General features: G+C 39.7%; 1 protein-coding gene across 1 annotated transcript in view; it reads right to left on the reverse strand.

Annotated features, from left to right (window-relative positions):
• Positions 1 to 15,378, reverse strand: part of KIF26A (kinesin family member 26A) — a 101,551-nt gene that overhangs the window by 16,519 nt on the left and 69,654 nt on the right. The window contains 1 exon segment of the mRNA XM_039552474.1: positions 11,905 to 12,088. Coding sequence (XP_039408408.1) covers positions 11,905 to 12,088 — 184 coding nt within the window.

Here is a 15,378-nt window from a genome sequence, read left to right on the forward strand (position 1 = left end):
AACCGTGGGACAAAAACAGAGCCAGATTTTCCAGCCTGGGGTCTTCACTGAACTCATTAGGTTTTAAAGGTGCACTTTGTCTCTGCAGCTGACACTGTTCCAGTTTTACCAACTCAATTTATAAATGTCTGATCTGCAAGCATGATCCACTGTAGGTGTAACACAATGCCAAAGAAAAGAAAATTCTGGTCTCCTGCCTTTCAACTACTTAGTGTGACCAAAACGACACTTTGAATACCAGTCTGAGTAACACAAGGCTCAGACAGCTACTGCACTTGAAACAAATCTAAAAACTTTCTCATTCATAATATTCTAATAAAAAGGTGTTTCTCTTACAACTGTCCCAGGCAGTTGCCTTTATGCTGTCATTGCTAGGCTCTTCAGCAGTTAGTTGCAGATTTAATGGGAAAAAAAAAAAGAAGGAAAAAAAAAACCAAACCACAAACCACTAAAAGGTCAAAATGCTTGAAAAGAAACCACTCACAGGCACATTTCTATTGCAGCACTACAAATCATGACATCCTACACACAGGATTTTAAGACAGTATCTTTAGAAAGCTCCAACATGTTAGCTGTGGTTTCCAAAGCAGCTTCTGGGAGCCAAGTGACTGGGTTTCAGAAAATTCAGCAACAGTTGCACACCTGCTTCTTTTAAGCTTCCTGGAAAACACACTCTTACTTTAAAAACCTGTGAAATACTACCTCACACCCACTTACAACCATTTATCCTTATGAAATGCTCCCACGTCAGAACCAGCATGTTTTATACACCTTGCACTGAAGTAAATTACTATTACAGGTGCAACCTCAACTCTGAACTGCCCACCAGATCAAACTGCAGAGAAAAGCAATGTTCAGTCAGAATTACTTTTTCCACGGTGTATGAAATGTTTCAATAACAAGCTGAACAACAGTATAATCTCCTTATCCAACTACCAGACAACTCTCACAGCACCAGAGTTAACCAGGTGGTTGAAGAGCCTCTATGGCTGTGATACACCACAGCAAATTTACATTTGCACTGTCCACAGCACCCATCAGCACCTTCAGCTTCTCCAACACTGCTACTGAGCCATGAACACCCACCCCTGTTAAAGCACATAACATTAGTGGTGGGTTTGGCAGTTGGACTTGATCTTGAAGATCCTGCCCAACCTAGACAATTCTATGGTTCTTTGAGACAGGCTCACTTTTAGCCCTGAGCTGGATATTGCATGTGGAAGCTGGGTTCAAAAGCACTTGTCTCTGATAAAGAAAGATTCTCCATTTTAGTAAGTCTTTTGCTTAAATCTGCCAAGTGTCTGTAAGGATTTGCTTAAATCCTACTTACATCATTTTGAGAACATTATGTCATTAAAACAGTGTGCACTTATTCCATGGACACATTCTTTGTGTCTACCAAAAAAATGGGCTTTGCAGTCAGCACTTGCTTGTCACTTCTGTATTCAGAGAAATACTGGCAAAGGAAGAACCAAAGCTGAAAACCTACTTCAGCAAAGCACAGCACGTGAAATGTAGGCAACACGCAGAGACCAGAGCCGGCTGAGCCACCCTCAGGGACTGCCCCTCATTCCAGACAAGATGAAAAGGTGACACAGACACATCTGCACCCAGTGTGCGCAGTGAAATGCAGTGCCCAAGCCAGGATTATCCACAGCAGATGTGGGAGCAGCAGGAAGCACCATGCTGAACTGTCCCTGCCTTTATCAGCTGGGAAGGGCAGGTAATTTGAACATTTAAGTTCTCAACTGTTCCATTCTTCCATCTCCTCCTCTCTACAGGGGCTAAGCTGCACACAGGCACCCCTACACAACTCCTCAAGTACCCTCAAAGGAAATATTTTCCACAAAGCAGCTCTAAAAGCTCTTCCCCAACATTTTTTCCAAACAAAGAGGTTAAGAAACGACCAACCCTTCCCATAAACACTGCAGGAGGCTCCACCAAACATAGCAGCTAATTCTTCCACCTATTGACTCAAGCAGTCCCCTGATTCAACACTTTCTTTTCTTTTGCCTTTCAGGGTTATATAAATATGAAAATACAGTCCCAGAAAACAAGCAAACCTTAGAATAAATGAAACAGCTGCCTCAAAAGCAAAGTGCATCAGAGGTGACACACTCAAGGCTGTTTCCCCATAAAAGCTGCATGAAGCCAGCTTTGTGTATTAGCCTGCTAGCTCAACCTTGACATGCTACTGAGGTGCTCATAAAAAAAAACCTCCCTCAGGGCAAAAAAAAAAAAACAAAACCTAAATATACAAATATATGTAAGTATAAATGCCCACTTCAGGGTCACTTGATTAAAATGAATTTTAAAATATATGCTGTTTTCAAAGCACTTATCTAAACAGTCCTTCCTGTTCTCTCTTCCACCTATTATTAGATTATAGCAGCCAGAGCTTGGATAAGAGGAAAACTGGTTTACTCCTGACTTAAACAGCAAGTTACCTCCATCAGAGCATTGCTCCTCCTAAACACAATGATGGCTTCAGCCACAGAAAATCCTTGTGTGAAAAACCAGCTTTTTAAGACCACCTCTCTGAATCAGAAACATACTAAAACAGCTTTCCATGATGAATCAGATCCCCAACTTAACAGGTCTCAAGGGTCATCTTAATTTTTACAGTGGAAGTGAGCTTTCAAGACAAATGGGATGGGGGAGAGAAAAGCAGCTTGAGGGAGTTCCTCTTTTAGTGTTTTGTGTATAAAAGCTGATTTTAGAGTAGAAAAACACTGATTTCACATTTAGTTTCCCCGCCCACTAAATATATCTGTAAGTGGTATCTACCAGTAATTGTAGCGTTATAATGCGTCACACTCACTCATGATGCTGAGCCAGACTGATTTCACTCAGAAATAAAGCAGAAATGCTCATGGAAGTACCATCAAGCACAAAGATCACTCAAACATATCCCTTCACAAGAGCAAAACCTAAGAGCAGGCAGATCCTGGGTGCACGCACATGCTTCTGTGGGTATAAAGGAAAGGTTTGGTGTAATACTGTTTATTCTTCTCATAGTTCCTGCATGCCTGTGGTTGAGGACCAATCTTAAGTGACAGGTTTATATTCTCATCTCTGAAGTTCATCCCAGTATTCTTCTGGAGTTAATACTGCAGGAAAACAGGGTCGTATGAGTACTATAGAGCCAGCACGGCTCTTGCCTCAAGGATCAATTGAACTGCAGCTTCTCCTGGGTCTCTTTATCTAGTTCTCACACACAAGGCATGCTCACCTGTAGAGACAGCAATACGTGGTGCAGGAAATCATCCAGAAACAAGGGCTTGCAGGGAGGGGAGGATTCAGGATAACACAGGGCCTGTAAATCTGAAAGTAACTTTGGCCCATAACTAGGGAGAAAATCATCAATGACTGCACTGTAATGCTTTATTTGCTTATGAAAATGAATTACTAGAATTAAGTGCAATTAATTTCAGGCCCATTCAGGATCACCCTTCGTGGGCAATTACTCCACAATATGTGCAGCCTTCTGGGGTCAGCTCCAACTGCAGCGGTACCAGCTACTGCTAACATTTTTACAAAGCAAGGAAACACAAGAAAAGCAATTTAGAGGAGAATGAATGAAGAAATGGAAGAATAAAGGAAAAAGAACAGGTTGGGGGGGCGGGAATTGAAGAGAGGACTGGGGGTGAATGGAGAGAGAGAGAGAGAGAACACAAAAAAGAAAAGACAATACAAATTTGGTGATTTCAGAAAAGTCATCTCAGGCTCAGGGCACTCCACCACTTTTAGATTCCTTAAGGAGAGCTAAGACAGACATCCATCCTGAGATGGGAATGACCCTTTTTGCTAAAAGTAGGTATCATTACTACCTTTTTTCCCCCTTTGTTGTTTTTTCTTCAATGCAGAGAACGATTCAAAGAAGAATTACAAGTGGAAGTTTATAATTATGAAGGATGTAAGACCTTGTACATAGACATTCATGCAGGCATTGAATACTGGATAGAGGCTCTATTTTAATGAGGATGTTGATAGAAAAAGAGGCTAAGTTTGTATTTGAGTTCAATTTCTGCAAATAAAAATAAAAGAAACATAAATATCACAATATTTGCACATTATTAACATTTTTCTCAGTGCCTGAAGACAGCCTAAATCATAGAAATAACTGAAGCATCTCATTAATTAACTGACTGATCTGGTGGGTTTTGTACACTGGGGGTTCACACTGCATTACTGAACTTTTCCAAATTCGTGTTTCTGCAGAAACCAGGAGGTCAGCAGAATTGCTGAAGGAAATCCTATTAAAATCAAAAGTGCTTGGGAAAAGAAGATGGCAAATGTATCTTGAATATGTCATTATAAGATAAAGAATTAAAAAAAAATAAATAAACAAGCACCTAATTTGGAAAACCTCTAGAAATGGGTGGCGTAAGGTCAGAGGACCCTCACCCAGCACAACAATGGCTGTAATTTTAACCTACACTGGCAAGGGTGAGAGAGTTTCAGAGCTGTCTTGGGATGACCTTATGATGTATATCCCACATTGCTGCCTATGCCCAGAAATTAATTTTGTGCCTTTCTATGCCTCTAAACTGAGCCTGAGAGGGGGAAGGAAAACTGAGAAAAACTTTTTCAAGGAATTTTTTTTTTTTAAGTCTATCTGTCAGCTTACAGTGGATGTCAGGACAAAGAAAGGCAACAAAAGAAAACAGCCACTAGAATTCATTTGCTCTAGCTATGCGAGGGCAAACCTAAGGGATAGATGCTGAAGCATAAAAAAAAAAATCACACCAGTTTTATGTAAACACGCGGGATTTTAAGGAGACAAATTGGCAAAAGGGCAGATTTCTAAAAAAAAAAAAAAGGAGGGAAAAGAAAAGTCTTCTGTGGGGAAGACAAGGCTGTGTGGAGGACTCTGGGGACAAACCCCATTATTTTTAGAAACATGACATCACTAGAGAATCACAGATCCACTCAAATATCAGTAACCTGCTGGAGTCCTGAGACAAAACTCTAGACCTTGAGATCTTTAACCTTTATGGAAGTCAAATCTAGATGTATATTTAACAATTTTCACCTGAACACTAAAATATCTCAGAAACTGAGGGATGTACATCCTGGCTCGTAGCAGCCCTTCCTCCCCTTGCAGCTCTCCTCCTCCTCCTTTGATACTGGCTTCCCCAGTTCACACCAAAGGGTCACAAGGAGAGACCTTCTGCCCCACGGTCACGTCGCAGCCACTGTTCCCATGCTGAGACCTTCTCCAGCATTGCCAATCCCATGTGACCCCTTGGTGTGGGCTTGTAACTTCCAGATCTCCCCAAGATACTGAACCAGCTGGAGTTGTGGAGAACAGGACAGAGGAGTGACAGCAACCAAAATAATGGGCTGGCTTCAGGGCTCATCAACACAGTGCAGAGCATCTGGTCAGTGCCAGAAAGCAGGTCTGGAAAAAGCAAAAGACAGACCAAAAATCTGTGAAACCCAAAACCTGAAGTAACTCTGACAGCTGAAGGTGAGACTGATGGTCACAACTAGCAATTTTATCTAATAAGGCCCATATATTTTGGATCTGAATTGAATGAAACTATCACAAAGCTGCACATTAAAGAACTCCTCCAAGATCAGTGAGGCATGCTTTGTCCCAGAAAAAAAATCATGTCCAAGGCTGAATTTGCAGAGAAAAGAACCAGTGATCAACAAAAGAGAATGACACAATCCTACACAATTTTAGACAGAAACAGCCAGGAGATTGACAATCAGGTTCTCATAGATTATTATCCCATAATCAAGAGAGATGGAAAGGCTTTAAACTCTGACACCAGAGAAAGGGGAAGGACCATCTGACACTTAAAGAACCAGATAATTTGAATTCTGTTCTTAAGACTGTCACAGACCTCTACCACATTTCAGACAACAAATACAAAAAATTTTACACACACATACACACACACACATATATATATGTATCTCGCAAAATTGGTCATTCATCTTTCAGTGAAGGGTGCCAAACACTCTACATGGTTTAATTAGGGGCAGACATGTAGACACAGAAGACTCCAGTAATTCACTAGGTAATGACTAGCTTCATGGCATTTTGAATGTTGAGGAAATTAGGATCCTAACCCAGCCAAGTATGTTAGCACAGGCATAACTGTAACATATGGTACCTCCTTTGAAATCAATGGATGTGCAGTGTTTATGTTTTTGTAGTGATGCTTTGTTAGCATCTGATGCTTACATAGTTGTCAAGTTTCATATTAGACATAATGAGAAGGAAAAAAATAAAAGGAATGGATTAAAAAGCATGTAAAATTTTTGAATACATGTGCTCAAGCCTTTTTTACTAAAATAAATTCTTACTTTATCTGTCTGCATTTTGGGAAGGTGCTGGCACTATACTGGAATCCATTTTAAAAATGCTGGTCATATTCTGCATTACAGCAGTATCATAATCCCTAAATGAACAAGCTATTTGGTCTTTAGCAATAAATGTCATTATAACAAATTTGAATGGACACTAAATATTCCCTAGAAACATGCATCCTTGACAGGCATCGTGCAGCCAGGAAGTTAATTTTGTCCAATGTTCACAAAATGGCGTGTAACAGCAGGTTAATTAAATAACTATGTTTAGACATCCACCATTCCGAACTAAGATTTCTCACCAAGAAATTACAAAGAATTCACAATCCATTGAATAAAGACCATTTTCCAATGAAATCACTTATTTTTCAACTACAGTGTAAATCAAATTACAAAAGTCCTAGTTCAGAGCCAATATTTTTCATGGATTTAATTGTAACTGACAGATAAATAACCCTTGCTAAATTGGTTTACCGTGGGTAGCTCTTACAAGCTTTTCATATACTGCCACTACCAGTGGATGGCAAATTTATATGCAAAATTGCCACTCTACCATAGACCATCTAGCTCCCCTGGGAGAACCTGAAAAAAAAAGAAAAATTAAAATCTCTTCTATATTGTACTCTGCTAAAGGAGAATTAATTCTGTACACTCAGAAAACATGCAGAAAAACTATTCCATTTTTTCAAGGTGAAAATAAAGTACAAGAACTTCTGTATTTTTATCTCACTTTTCCACATTCTTGTCTAAGCAGTTCAAGGCATTTTGGCAGGGATGCCAGTACCTTGGATGATACAGTTCTACCTACATCAATAGGCAAGTACTTACTGTGACACATGACTTATATCAGAAATAACGCTTCAGTCATTAGGGAACGAGGAGCAGTAAAAATGACAAAATTAAGTACCTATTTGTTATCCGTCATCAAACCATTGTAAGAACCAGTGAATGGGACACACAGCACGCTTAAGAAAACCCTGCATGATCAGTAAATCATACTGCAATATCTCAGCGATGGCTTGGTAAAGCATAAATGAAAGTAAATGTCTAAAACTCATAAATGGAGAGCAGTATGCATATACCTGTCCAAGAAACATGTCTGACAATTCAGGTTGTCTTTAAATGCTCCACTTCAATTGTCTCACATAGGAGGATTCTGTCATCCTAACATAAAAAAAATTGACAGAATCCTTAGAAGAGACAAGCACTTAAAGTTGCTGTTGTAAGTGATGCAGTATTATAAAGAATGAGCTGAATAGAACCCCAGAAAATAACATTTTGCATGAAAAAGGCTTCCCACCATGCTAAAGAAAAATAGCACATTAGAATGCTACACAGCAGCCACTGTAAAAAGGATGTCTTTCTTAATACCACAATATGATAAATTATCTTAAGTAGCACATTAATGTCAGAAATTGAGCATAATCTAACTTCTTTCCAGTGACAATATTAAATGGCTTTCAGACGTCTTTCCTACTATTCTGACATTAAATTTAATAACACCCAGAGAGACCACAAAAATGATTCAGTTACAAGAATCATAGTGCACTGGATCACTGCCTTTTAAGTGGGATTCAACTAAATGGTTTGGACTCTGATGCTTTTGGCACATTCAAGAGAAAGGTACGAGTTTTGCTACGTAACATTTATCAGTAGTGAGCACATTCCTTTCAGTATCCAGTTTGAATTGATAGTGGCATCTTTCTTTGTGCATGAGTTTGATTACTGTTGATTATATGAAACACAGGTCCCAGGCAGACCTACTGTTCTAAATTGTTGTCTTTTTTTTTTAAAAAAAAAAACTTTCCCCTGTTGGTATTCCTGAGTATTGACAACCCCAGAAAGCGCCTATGAGAGTGTGTAACATTTTGCAATCTTACTAAACAAAATTAAGCAAACGGCTTAATTAAAGATTTGTATCATAGGACAAGTCCACATACTGCTGCTGAAATTATTACAAGCAGAAAAATTGGTATTTCTGAAATGCAAAAGAAATTAGTAAGACATTTATTTTCCACCTTTCAGAAGAATACTTGAAACAGTGAGAAATTATAAATACAAATTGCAAAAGATATGTAAGGGCTCTCTGCTGAAGTCTCTAATAACAAATGTATTCAACCATAAAAGCCATATATCAATTTCACTGCAGAAGAACTGGATCATATACATGGAGATGATGATGTGAAATTAAGAATAAATTTACATCTTGGGCTCAAATAATCAATAACTGAGTGCAAGTGAGAGAAGTGGCCATCACGATCTCTCCACACTCCTGCCTCGCCCAGCAATGCTCACAATACACAGTAACTGCATTTGCTGTCGTCATGCAGCTTATGAAAGGCAAGAACTCAAGCCTCTTCCTTTCCCCAAATGTCTGTTGTGCTCAAACATTCAAGACAAGGTCCCACAACCAGTGGCAGGACCTGTTCAGTTCTAGACTCCACAGAAGAACACAAGATAGTCCAGATGCTACCTTCAATCAGTTCCTTAGATTCAACTGTCCCACCACCCAGTTCAGAATAACTCTTATTTCTCTGTTGGCCCCAAAATGATTTCCCATTTTCCACATTGTCTCTGTGCCTCCTACAATATATTGAACCAACCTTGAGTATCAGTGGATGGAAAAAATGTTAAGAATTACCACTGCAGAGACAATACAGAAAGCAGGCCATATTTGCTGTTGTACGTGCTTCAACATGTACTTTAAGCTTCCAGTGGATTTACGAGAGAAATGGGACTGCACAGAATGCACAAATGTACAAATAGTAATTAGTCACTGTAGTATTCAGGCATTATTCACTTAGAATAAATAGCATTTTGGTACAGTTGGCATATCATTCATCTCTTCATTTTTTCATAAAGGGAGGCACATTCCTCTCATTGAAGCATCTTGGACACTGCATGGTTTCCAGTTAGTTACTTCTATTTTTCCTTCTCACAGAACAACTTCTCAGAGGTGAGGGAGGCAAAGGCTGCCCCACCAGCTGCTTAACCCACTGTAACCACACTGTAATAGTGAGGGACACTGCTGGAATGGGAATGATCACACAAACCATGGAGAGTATCAACCACAGCCACAGATGCTGTGGTAGGAAAAAGTGACTCCAGAATTCATCACTGATTCTGTCTCGTATGTGTATCTTATATTCATTATTGGACAGGCTGCAAGAAAAAGTCGAGGAAAATGATAACCAGGAGGAGTGTAAAGTAAAAAGCTGTTAGAACACAGACCGATGTTAACAGAGGACCACAGCACAACTGCCAGGGTTTACTGACTGCTCTCTCCATTGCTGTGATACTTAAAGCAGTGACGAAGAAAAGTAATTACTTTATTCCCATCACCCTCATCATGAGATACCAGCTGAGTAAATCTTGATCAGCAGAAGCTGATGAGTAGGAAATAATGGAGAGTGCTAATGCATAGTGAGCTAAATGCTACCAAAAGCTATCTGGCATCGCTCAGAAAAGGTGAAACTATGAATTTTTAGTACTAAAGAACACCTATAGAGAAGTGACACTTCTCCTTTGATCACAAGTTCTAAGAATTCAGACACATGAAATTTCATTTGGGCGGACTCATTTTTAGAAAAATCTGTATTGCTGCAGGGCTTTTTAAGGGCAAACACTGATATTTATGAAGTTGCAAAAGAGGAATGGGTTAAGAGACATTTAGTTGGTACCGCATATCTTACTCTGTGTTTCAGAAATGCATAGCTACTTTGGTTTTCGAGGAGTATTAAAACCAGTAACTAGCATATGCCATCACCATTTGGATGCTCTAAAACCTAACTCAAGAACTAATTCAATTAGCAGAGAGCTCTTATCCTCTCCAGCAAAGCACAGGACTCTTCCAAATTGTGGTTAACAAGGATTTGGTGAGAAGGACACAGCTGGAACCCTCTCAGAATCCCAGAATATGCTGAGCTGGAAGGGACCCACAAGGATCATTGAGTCCAATTCCTGGCCCTGCACAGCACCATCCCCAAGAATCACAGCATCTTCAGTATCTCTAACAGTAAACAGCATCTTCAATTCTCTGTGATCCTTGTAGGTCCCTTCCAACTCAGGACATTCTGTGATTCTATGTTTTTAATGTTTTCAGCTGAGAGCTAAGTAGCAGGCATTTTGAGAGTCAACAGACAGACAAATCCTGTGCTGAAGGAGAAGCTCCCACAGCTGAACTGCTCAGGGTCCTACCATATCCTTGGCATCCTGGTCGAGCTTTTCTCTTGGAAAGTTCCCTGCTCTACTCACTAAAAAAATATGTAGAGCACATGACCCAAGGAGTATTATCGCCAGCCCGCTGAAATCATGCACTTGATCATAGACTTTGTTAATCTGTTTGAAGACGCCAGATAAAGCAGTGCTTTCCATGAGGTACAAGTCATGCTGGAAAGCTCCACCAGCCACCCTCAAAGCACAGGAAAAAGCCTGAAGTCTCTTGGCTACACACAGCTGCAGGCACACAAGTGCAGAGACAGTTTTATTGAGATGTGGGCACAAGAATATACAATCATACTTTAAAGGTCTTCCTAAGGCAAAGTGCCTCAGAAGTGCCATGCTTCCTGTTACTCCTGGTGCCACAGCCAAGTACTAAGTCTCACAGAAAAAAACCAGGCACAACAAATGGGTTTTGTTAAAAAACAGACATAGAAAGGACATTCCTCAGCAAACCCTCCTCCACCTGGTAATGTCTAAATTACTGTGCCAGGTTTACTGTATTCCATCACTTAATACTACATCCTCTTTTCTAAGACACTGAAAAGGCAAGAGAAAAAAACCAACACATTTTCATCTGTGAATTTCCACCTGCTTAAAATAGCCCAAATCACTCCTTTATTTTCCATTAAGCACAAAGTCAGTTAGGAAATATGGAGTATTATCTGTGAACAAGTGTCAGCTCTAGGTATTTAGGCTGACAAACTCTTTATGTTAATGCTGATTCGTATAGTTACTCTAGGTGCATATTTTAGCTCTCCTGTGCACATTACATACTTCAATTCTATCTTCAAACACTAATCTCTTGTAGCCTATGTAAATAAGTATTCAGACTCTGTTGTGTGGGTGATTAAACAGTTATAAATATGAATAAAGCTCCAAGTAATTGGGTTGTATTTTAATTAATTTTAGATAAACTTAGCACCAGTTTTTCAATTTCAAAGGTGCTGCATTTCCTAAGTTGGTGAGACTGCTACTCCATTTCCATATTCTTACAATGACACATGAAGCAGAGGGAAACAAAGCCCCCTCAGCATCTCTCCTTAACCTCAGCAGAGACAGCACCAGCACCAGTGGCTGAGTCCTGCTGGCAACACAGAGACTATTTCTTCCACAGCTGGAGCCTGTATGGGCACTGGGTTTGGACTGAATGGGTTTGGATACCAAAGGAAATTTTGTCTCTTACTCTTTGCAAAGTCCACAGGAGATAACAGCACTCAGGCACATTCAAATGGATGTGGCTCTCTGTCTATCCCAAGACCCTTTGCTTGAGTCTATCCAACTCAGTTCTAGGCCAAAAGCTTCCAGCCCGGTTAAAATTTGTCTAGAAAAATATTTTAAAATATTGAAATCCGAAGTTACCTTTCCAATGCCAGGGTTGTCCTTGATTTTGGACACAGCTCTCAGAAGGCATGGTGGTGCTGGGGGAGGACAGAGCTGCAGGATGCCACTAAAGTTAGTAGCATAAATAGAGAAGTCGTGTGTGTGTGGCAGGGGCGGATGGTATTTCTTTCTCTTCGAAGACAGGTTAAGCTTCTGTGCTGCTCTGTATAAAAGTAATAGCAAGAAAGGACAGTGTTACTTAGGCGTTAACAGGAATCTGAACCAGACAAACAGATCCTCATTGTCATCACTGCCTGTTTTACAAATCAAGTCACTGCATTCTAATCTGATTTCATAAGGACAAGTCATCAGGACATTAATAGAGGAAACATGGGTAGAAGAATTACTGGCAAAATATTCAGTTAATTTCTCTCCCAACAGAAATTCAACTGTAATCTAATTTGCCCTTCTTTCCCCCAAGAGCTTGACATCTGAATCCTAAAAACTAACATCTCACTGACGTAATAAAAAGCTGAAATAATCCCCTTGTCACTGGCAGAACCAGATGGACTTTGCTGGTGATAACATTATGAAAGTGGTTCTTTGTACTCTACAAGTTACTCAAGACAGAGGATAGCACTCCAAGTCAGCCGAGCTCAAGATCCTCTCCTGTTGGCAGCACAGAAAATCTTTAGATAACAGAAAATTTCCTTCAAGACAGATTGGTTTTTCCTCCCCAATCCCATTCTTTCACATTAAAATGGAAAGCTATTAAAAAGACACGCTTTAACGTGCTGAATGATAATGATCCTGCTTTTGAAATATAGAATTTCAAAACATAAAAGATGAAGGAGGAAAAATTAGAACATACAATTAAAATTGTAACATTCTTCCTTGTGAATAAAAATAGGAACATAATCAGTTTTTTCTGCTATTCCCCATCAGCAACACCAAACAACAGAGCAAGAAACAAAAACAGAAACTCTTCTCTACATCAAACACAACATGGGAAAATAAAAATCACCCTGCAGAATTAAGCAGAATAAAATATATACATCAGCAAGCACATGCTGGCAACTGGGCATGGCAATGAGGGTGAAAGCTCAGTTCTCTCAAAGTCAAGGAGAGCTTTACCACCTGAAAACGACATGTATGATCCAACACTGAGACTGTCAGTAGATAGTCCATCCACAGATAATGATCATAAAAGCATCCAACATACCTTTTAGCATTACTCTGAATGACTGTTAGGCCAGCAAAAGCCAAGATGTCCCACTGCCAGCATCTCTGGACACCCTGAGTCCACTGATGCCAGCAGGTCTTCTGAGGACAAACCACTATTCTGGTCCATGCTTGCAAAATAAGGGCTTGTCGCTTTGAACAAATTATTAAGTATCTTTATACAATGACTACTTTACATTTTCATCTTGTCTTTCAGCCCAAGATCTCCAAGTACTTTTCAGTGAGATCAAACTGGAAGTAGCATCTGTGAGGTATTATAAGCAACAGACCTACAGAGAAACTAAGGCAGTATTTTCCTGTCATAACGAATTAAGGGTAAATCTAGAAGCCTAACCTTGCCATGAATCTTGTCATCATTGTCAGGCAGCCTCAGGCTTAAGACAGCTTAGTAAGCTGATCAGAGAGGGAAGCTATTTCTTTGCTTGTATTTATTGTAGGTTAGAAATAAAAATTAACACCAAGAGCAGAAGGGCTGCACAGTTTCTTCCAGCTTTTAAAGCACTCATTTGAAGCACTATTGGCTTCAAATGAGCAACAGTACAAAGAACTGGTTGTGTCTGAGGAGCAAAACTGGACACTTGAGTCTAAATTAGACAGCTAATTAGTACAACAGCTAGGACTCTCAACACAGATCTCCAAAACCGCCAGTCCTTTTCTCTATATTCCAAAACTTGTATGTTAAACTCCTGAACCCTTTTACTTCGACTTCTCAAGATGCAGACCCCCTATGTGCTTCCTTCTCCCTCTATAAACACTACAGTATTTAGAAAAAGACAAAGATTCTTGTGATGAAAAAATGAGGCTATAGTTCCAAACTCAGAGGGAGCCCAAAGCCACTGTCTTTTGAGGAATGAGTTGGACTTTTGCCTCTGAGGAAAGAAGCAGCTTTTGACTCCTACTGCATCCTGAAACCAGCAGGAACTGCATCCCACAGTGAAGCAAAATACCACAAGCATGGGTTTATACAGAACCTCAAGGGTCAGGTGGCAATGAGAACTCACTTAACTGCCTAAATCTCAAATCCCCTTCCTAATACTTCATTCAGTATGAAACCATATGCTGAAATAGGACACTGGGAACACAGTTGCACAACTTCACTGTGGTTGCAGCTGCACATTAAACTGTAATGCCTCCTAAATTATATGCAGCTTTACTGTGCAGAAAAGTCTCTACCTGTTGGTACTGTCATCGTGGAACTCAAGACAGTCATTAGTATCTATCTCCAAGTACCAATTAACAATCCTGGTTACTATTTAATTGTCTTGTTGATTAATATGAAAGATAATGTTTATTTTCTTGTTTACATGCTATGATCCCTTGTTGAAATTATAAAAACTCCTCAAGAGAATGTCTTCAAAGAGCAATCAAGATATACATTAAATCCTGATGAAATAATTACTCCTGCAACAGATCTGGCTGCAGGAGCTCCTCTGGGAAACATACATGAAAGAGAATGAGATACAAAGGACAAATTTACTCAGGAATTGTGTGTTCAAGCAGCTAACTAAGCACTAACACTCAATGAGTAACTGCACCCAAAAAGGCCAAGCTGAGCAAAGCATATAAACAATGAACAGAAAATGCCACTTTTTAGAAGTATAGCATTTCTCAAAATACCTCAGTAGCACATTTCTGCGGCATTTTGATAAGCAGATCTAAGATACTAAATCTGTTACTAATTGCCTTAACTTCTGCACCAAGACAGAACCACTTTCAAACTGGTTCACTTTGACAGCATGCATTACCTTCCTGCACCTCCACTGTTCAAAGGACAGTGGCATATGCTACCTAAAGCAATTAACTGCTGTAGTGCTGATAAATCCTCTTCCTGTGAGTCTGGAGGGTGATGATTTTACTAAGAAATTTGGCAAAGTGACTGTTGATGTCCATGTGAGATAACAGGAAACTGAAAGCAGAGGAACTGGAGTAGCTGTTGTAGAAAATAATCAGTGCTTTGATGGGCAATCGGCCAACTCCACTAATAATGATGTGTGTGGTTCACACTTAAAAAGCATCTCTTGTCAGGTAACAGTGCACAAAGCTTAATTACAACCTCTCTGTGTTTGAATGCAAGAATGGCTTTGCCTGATATTAAAACAAGGTTATTTCTGGAGTTGGAACACCACAGACATCTTGTACAAGCAGTATCAAACAGCTTGCTGGGCTTGATTTTGTTTGTTGTTTTGGGTTTTATTTCTAAAAGCGAAAGGGTAAGGATCTAATTGAAAGCATAGGGCAGTTGAGGCAAAACAAAACATCACTATCAAACTG

Source organism: Corvus cornix, chromosome 5 (genome assembly GCF_000738735.6).
Source record: "Corvus cornix cornix isolate S_Up_H32 chromosome 5, ASM73873v5, whole genome shotgun sequence".
Classification (NCBI taxonomy): Eukaryota; Metazoa; Chordata; class Aves; order Passeriformes; family Corvidae; genus Corvus; species Corvus cornix.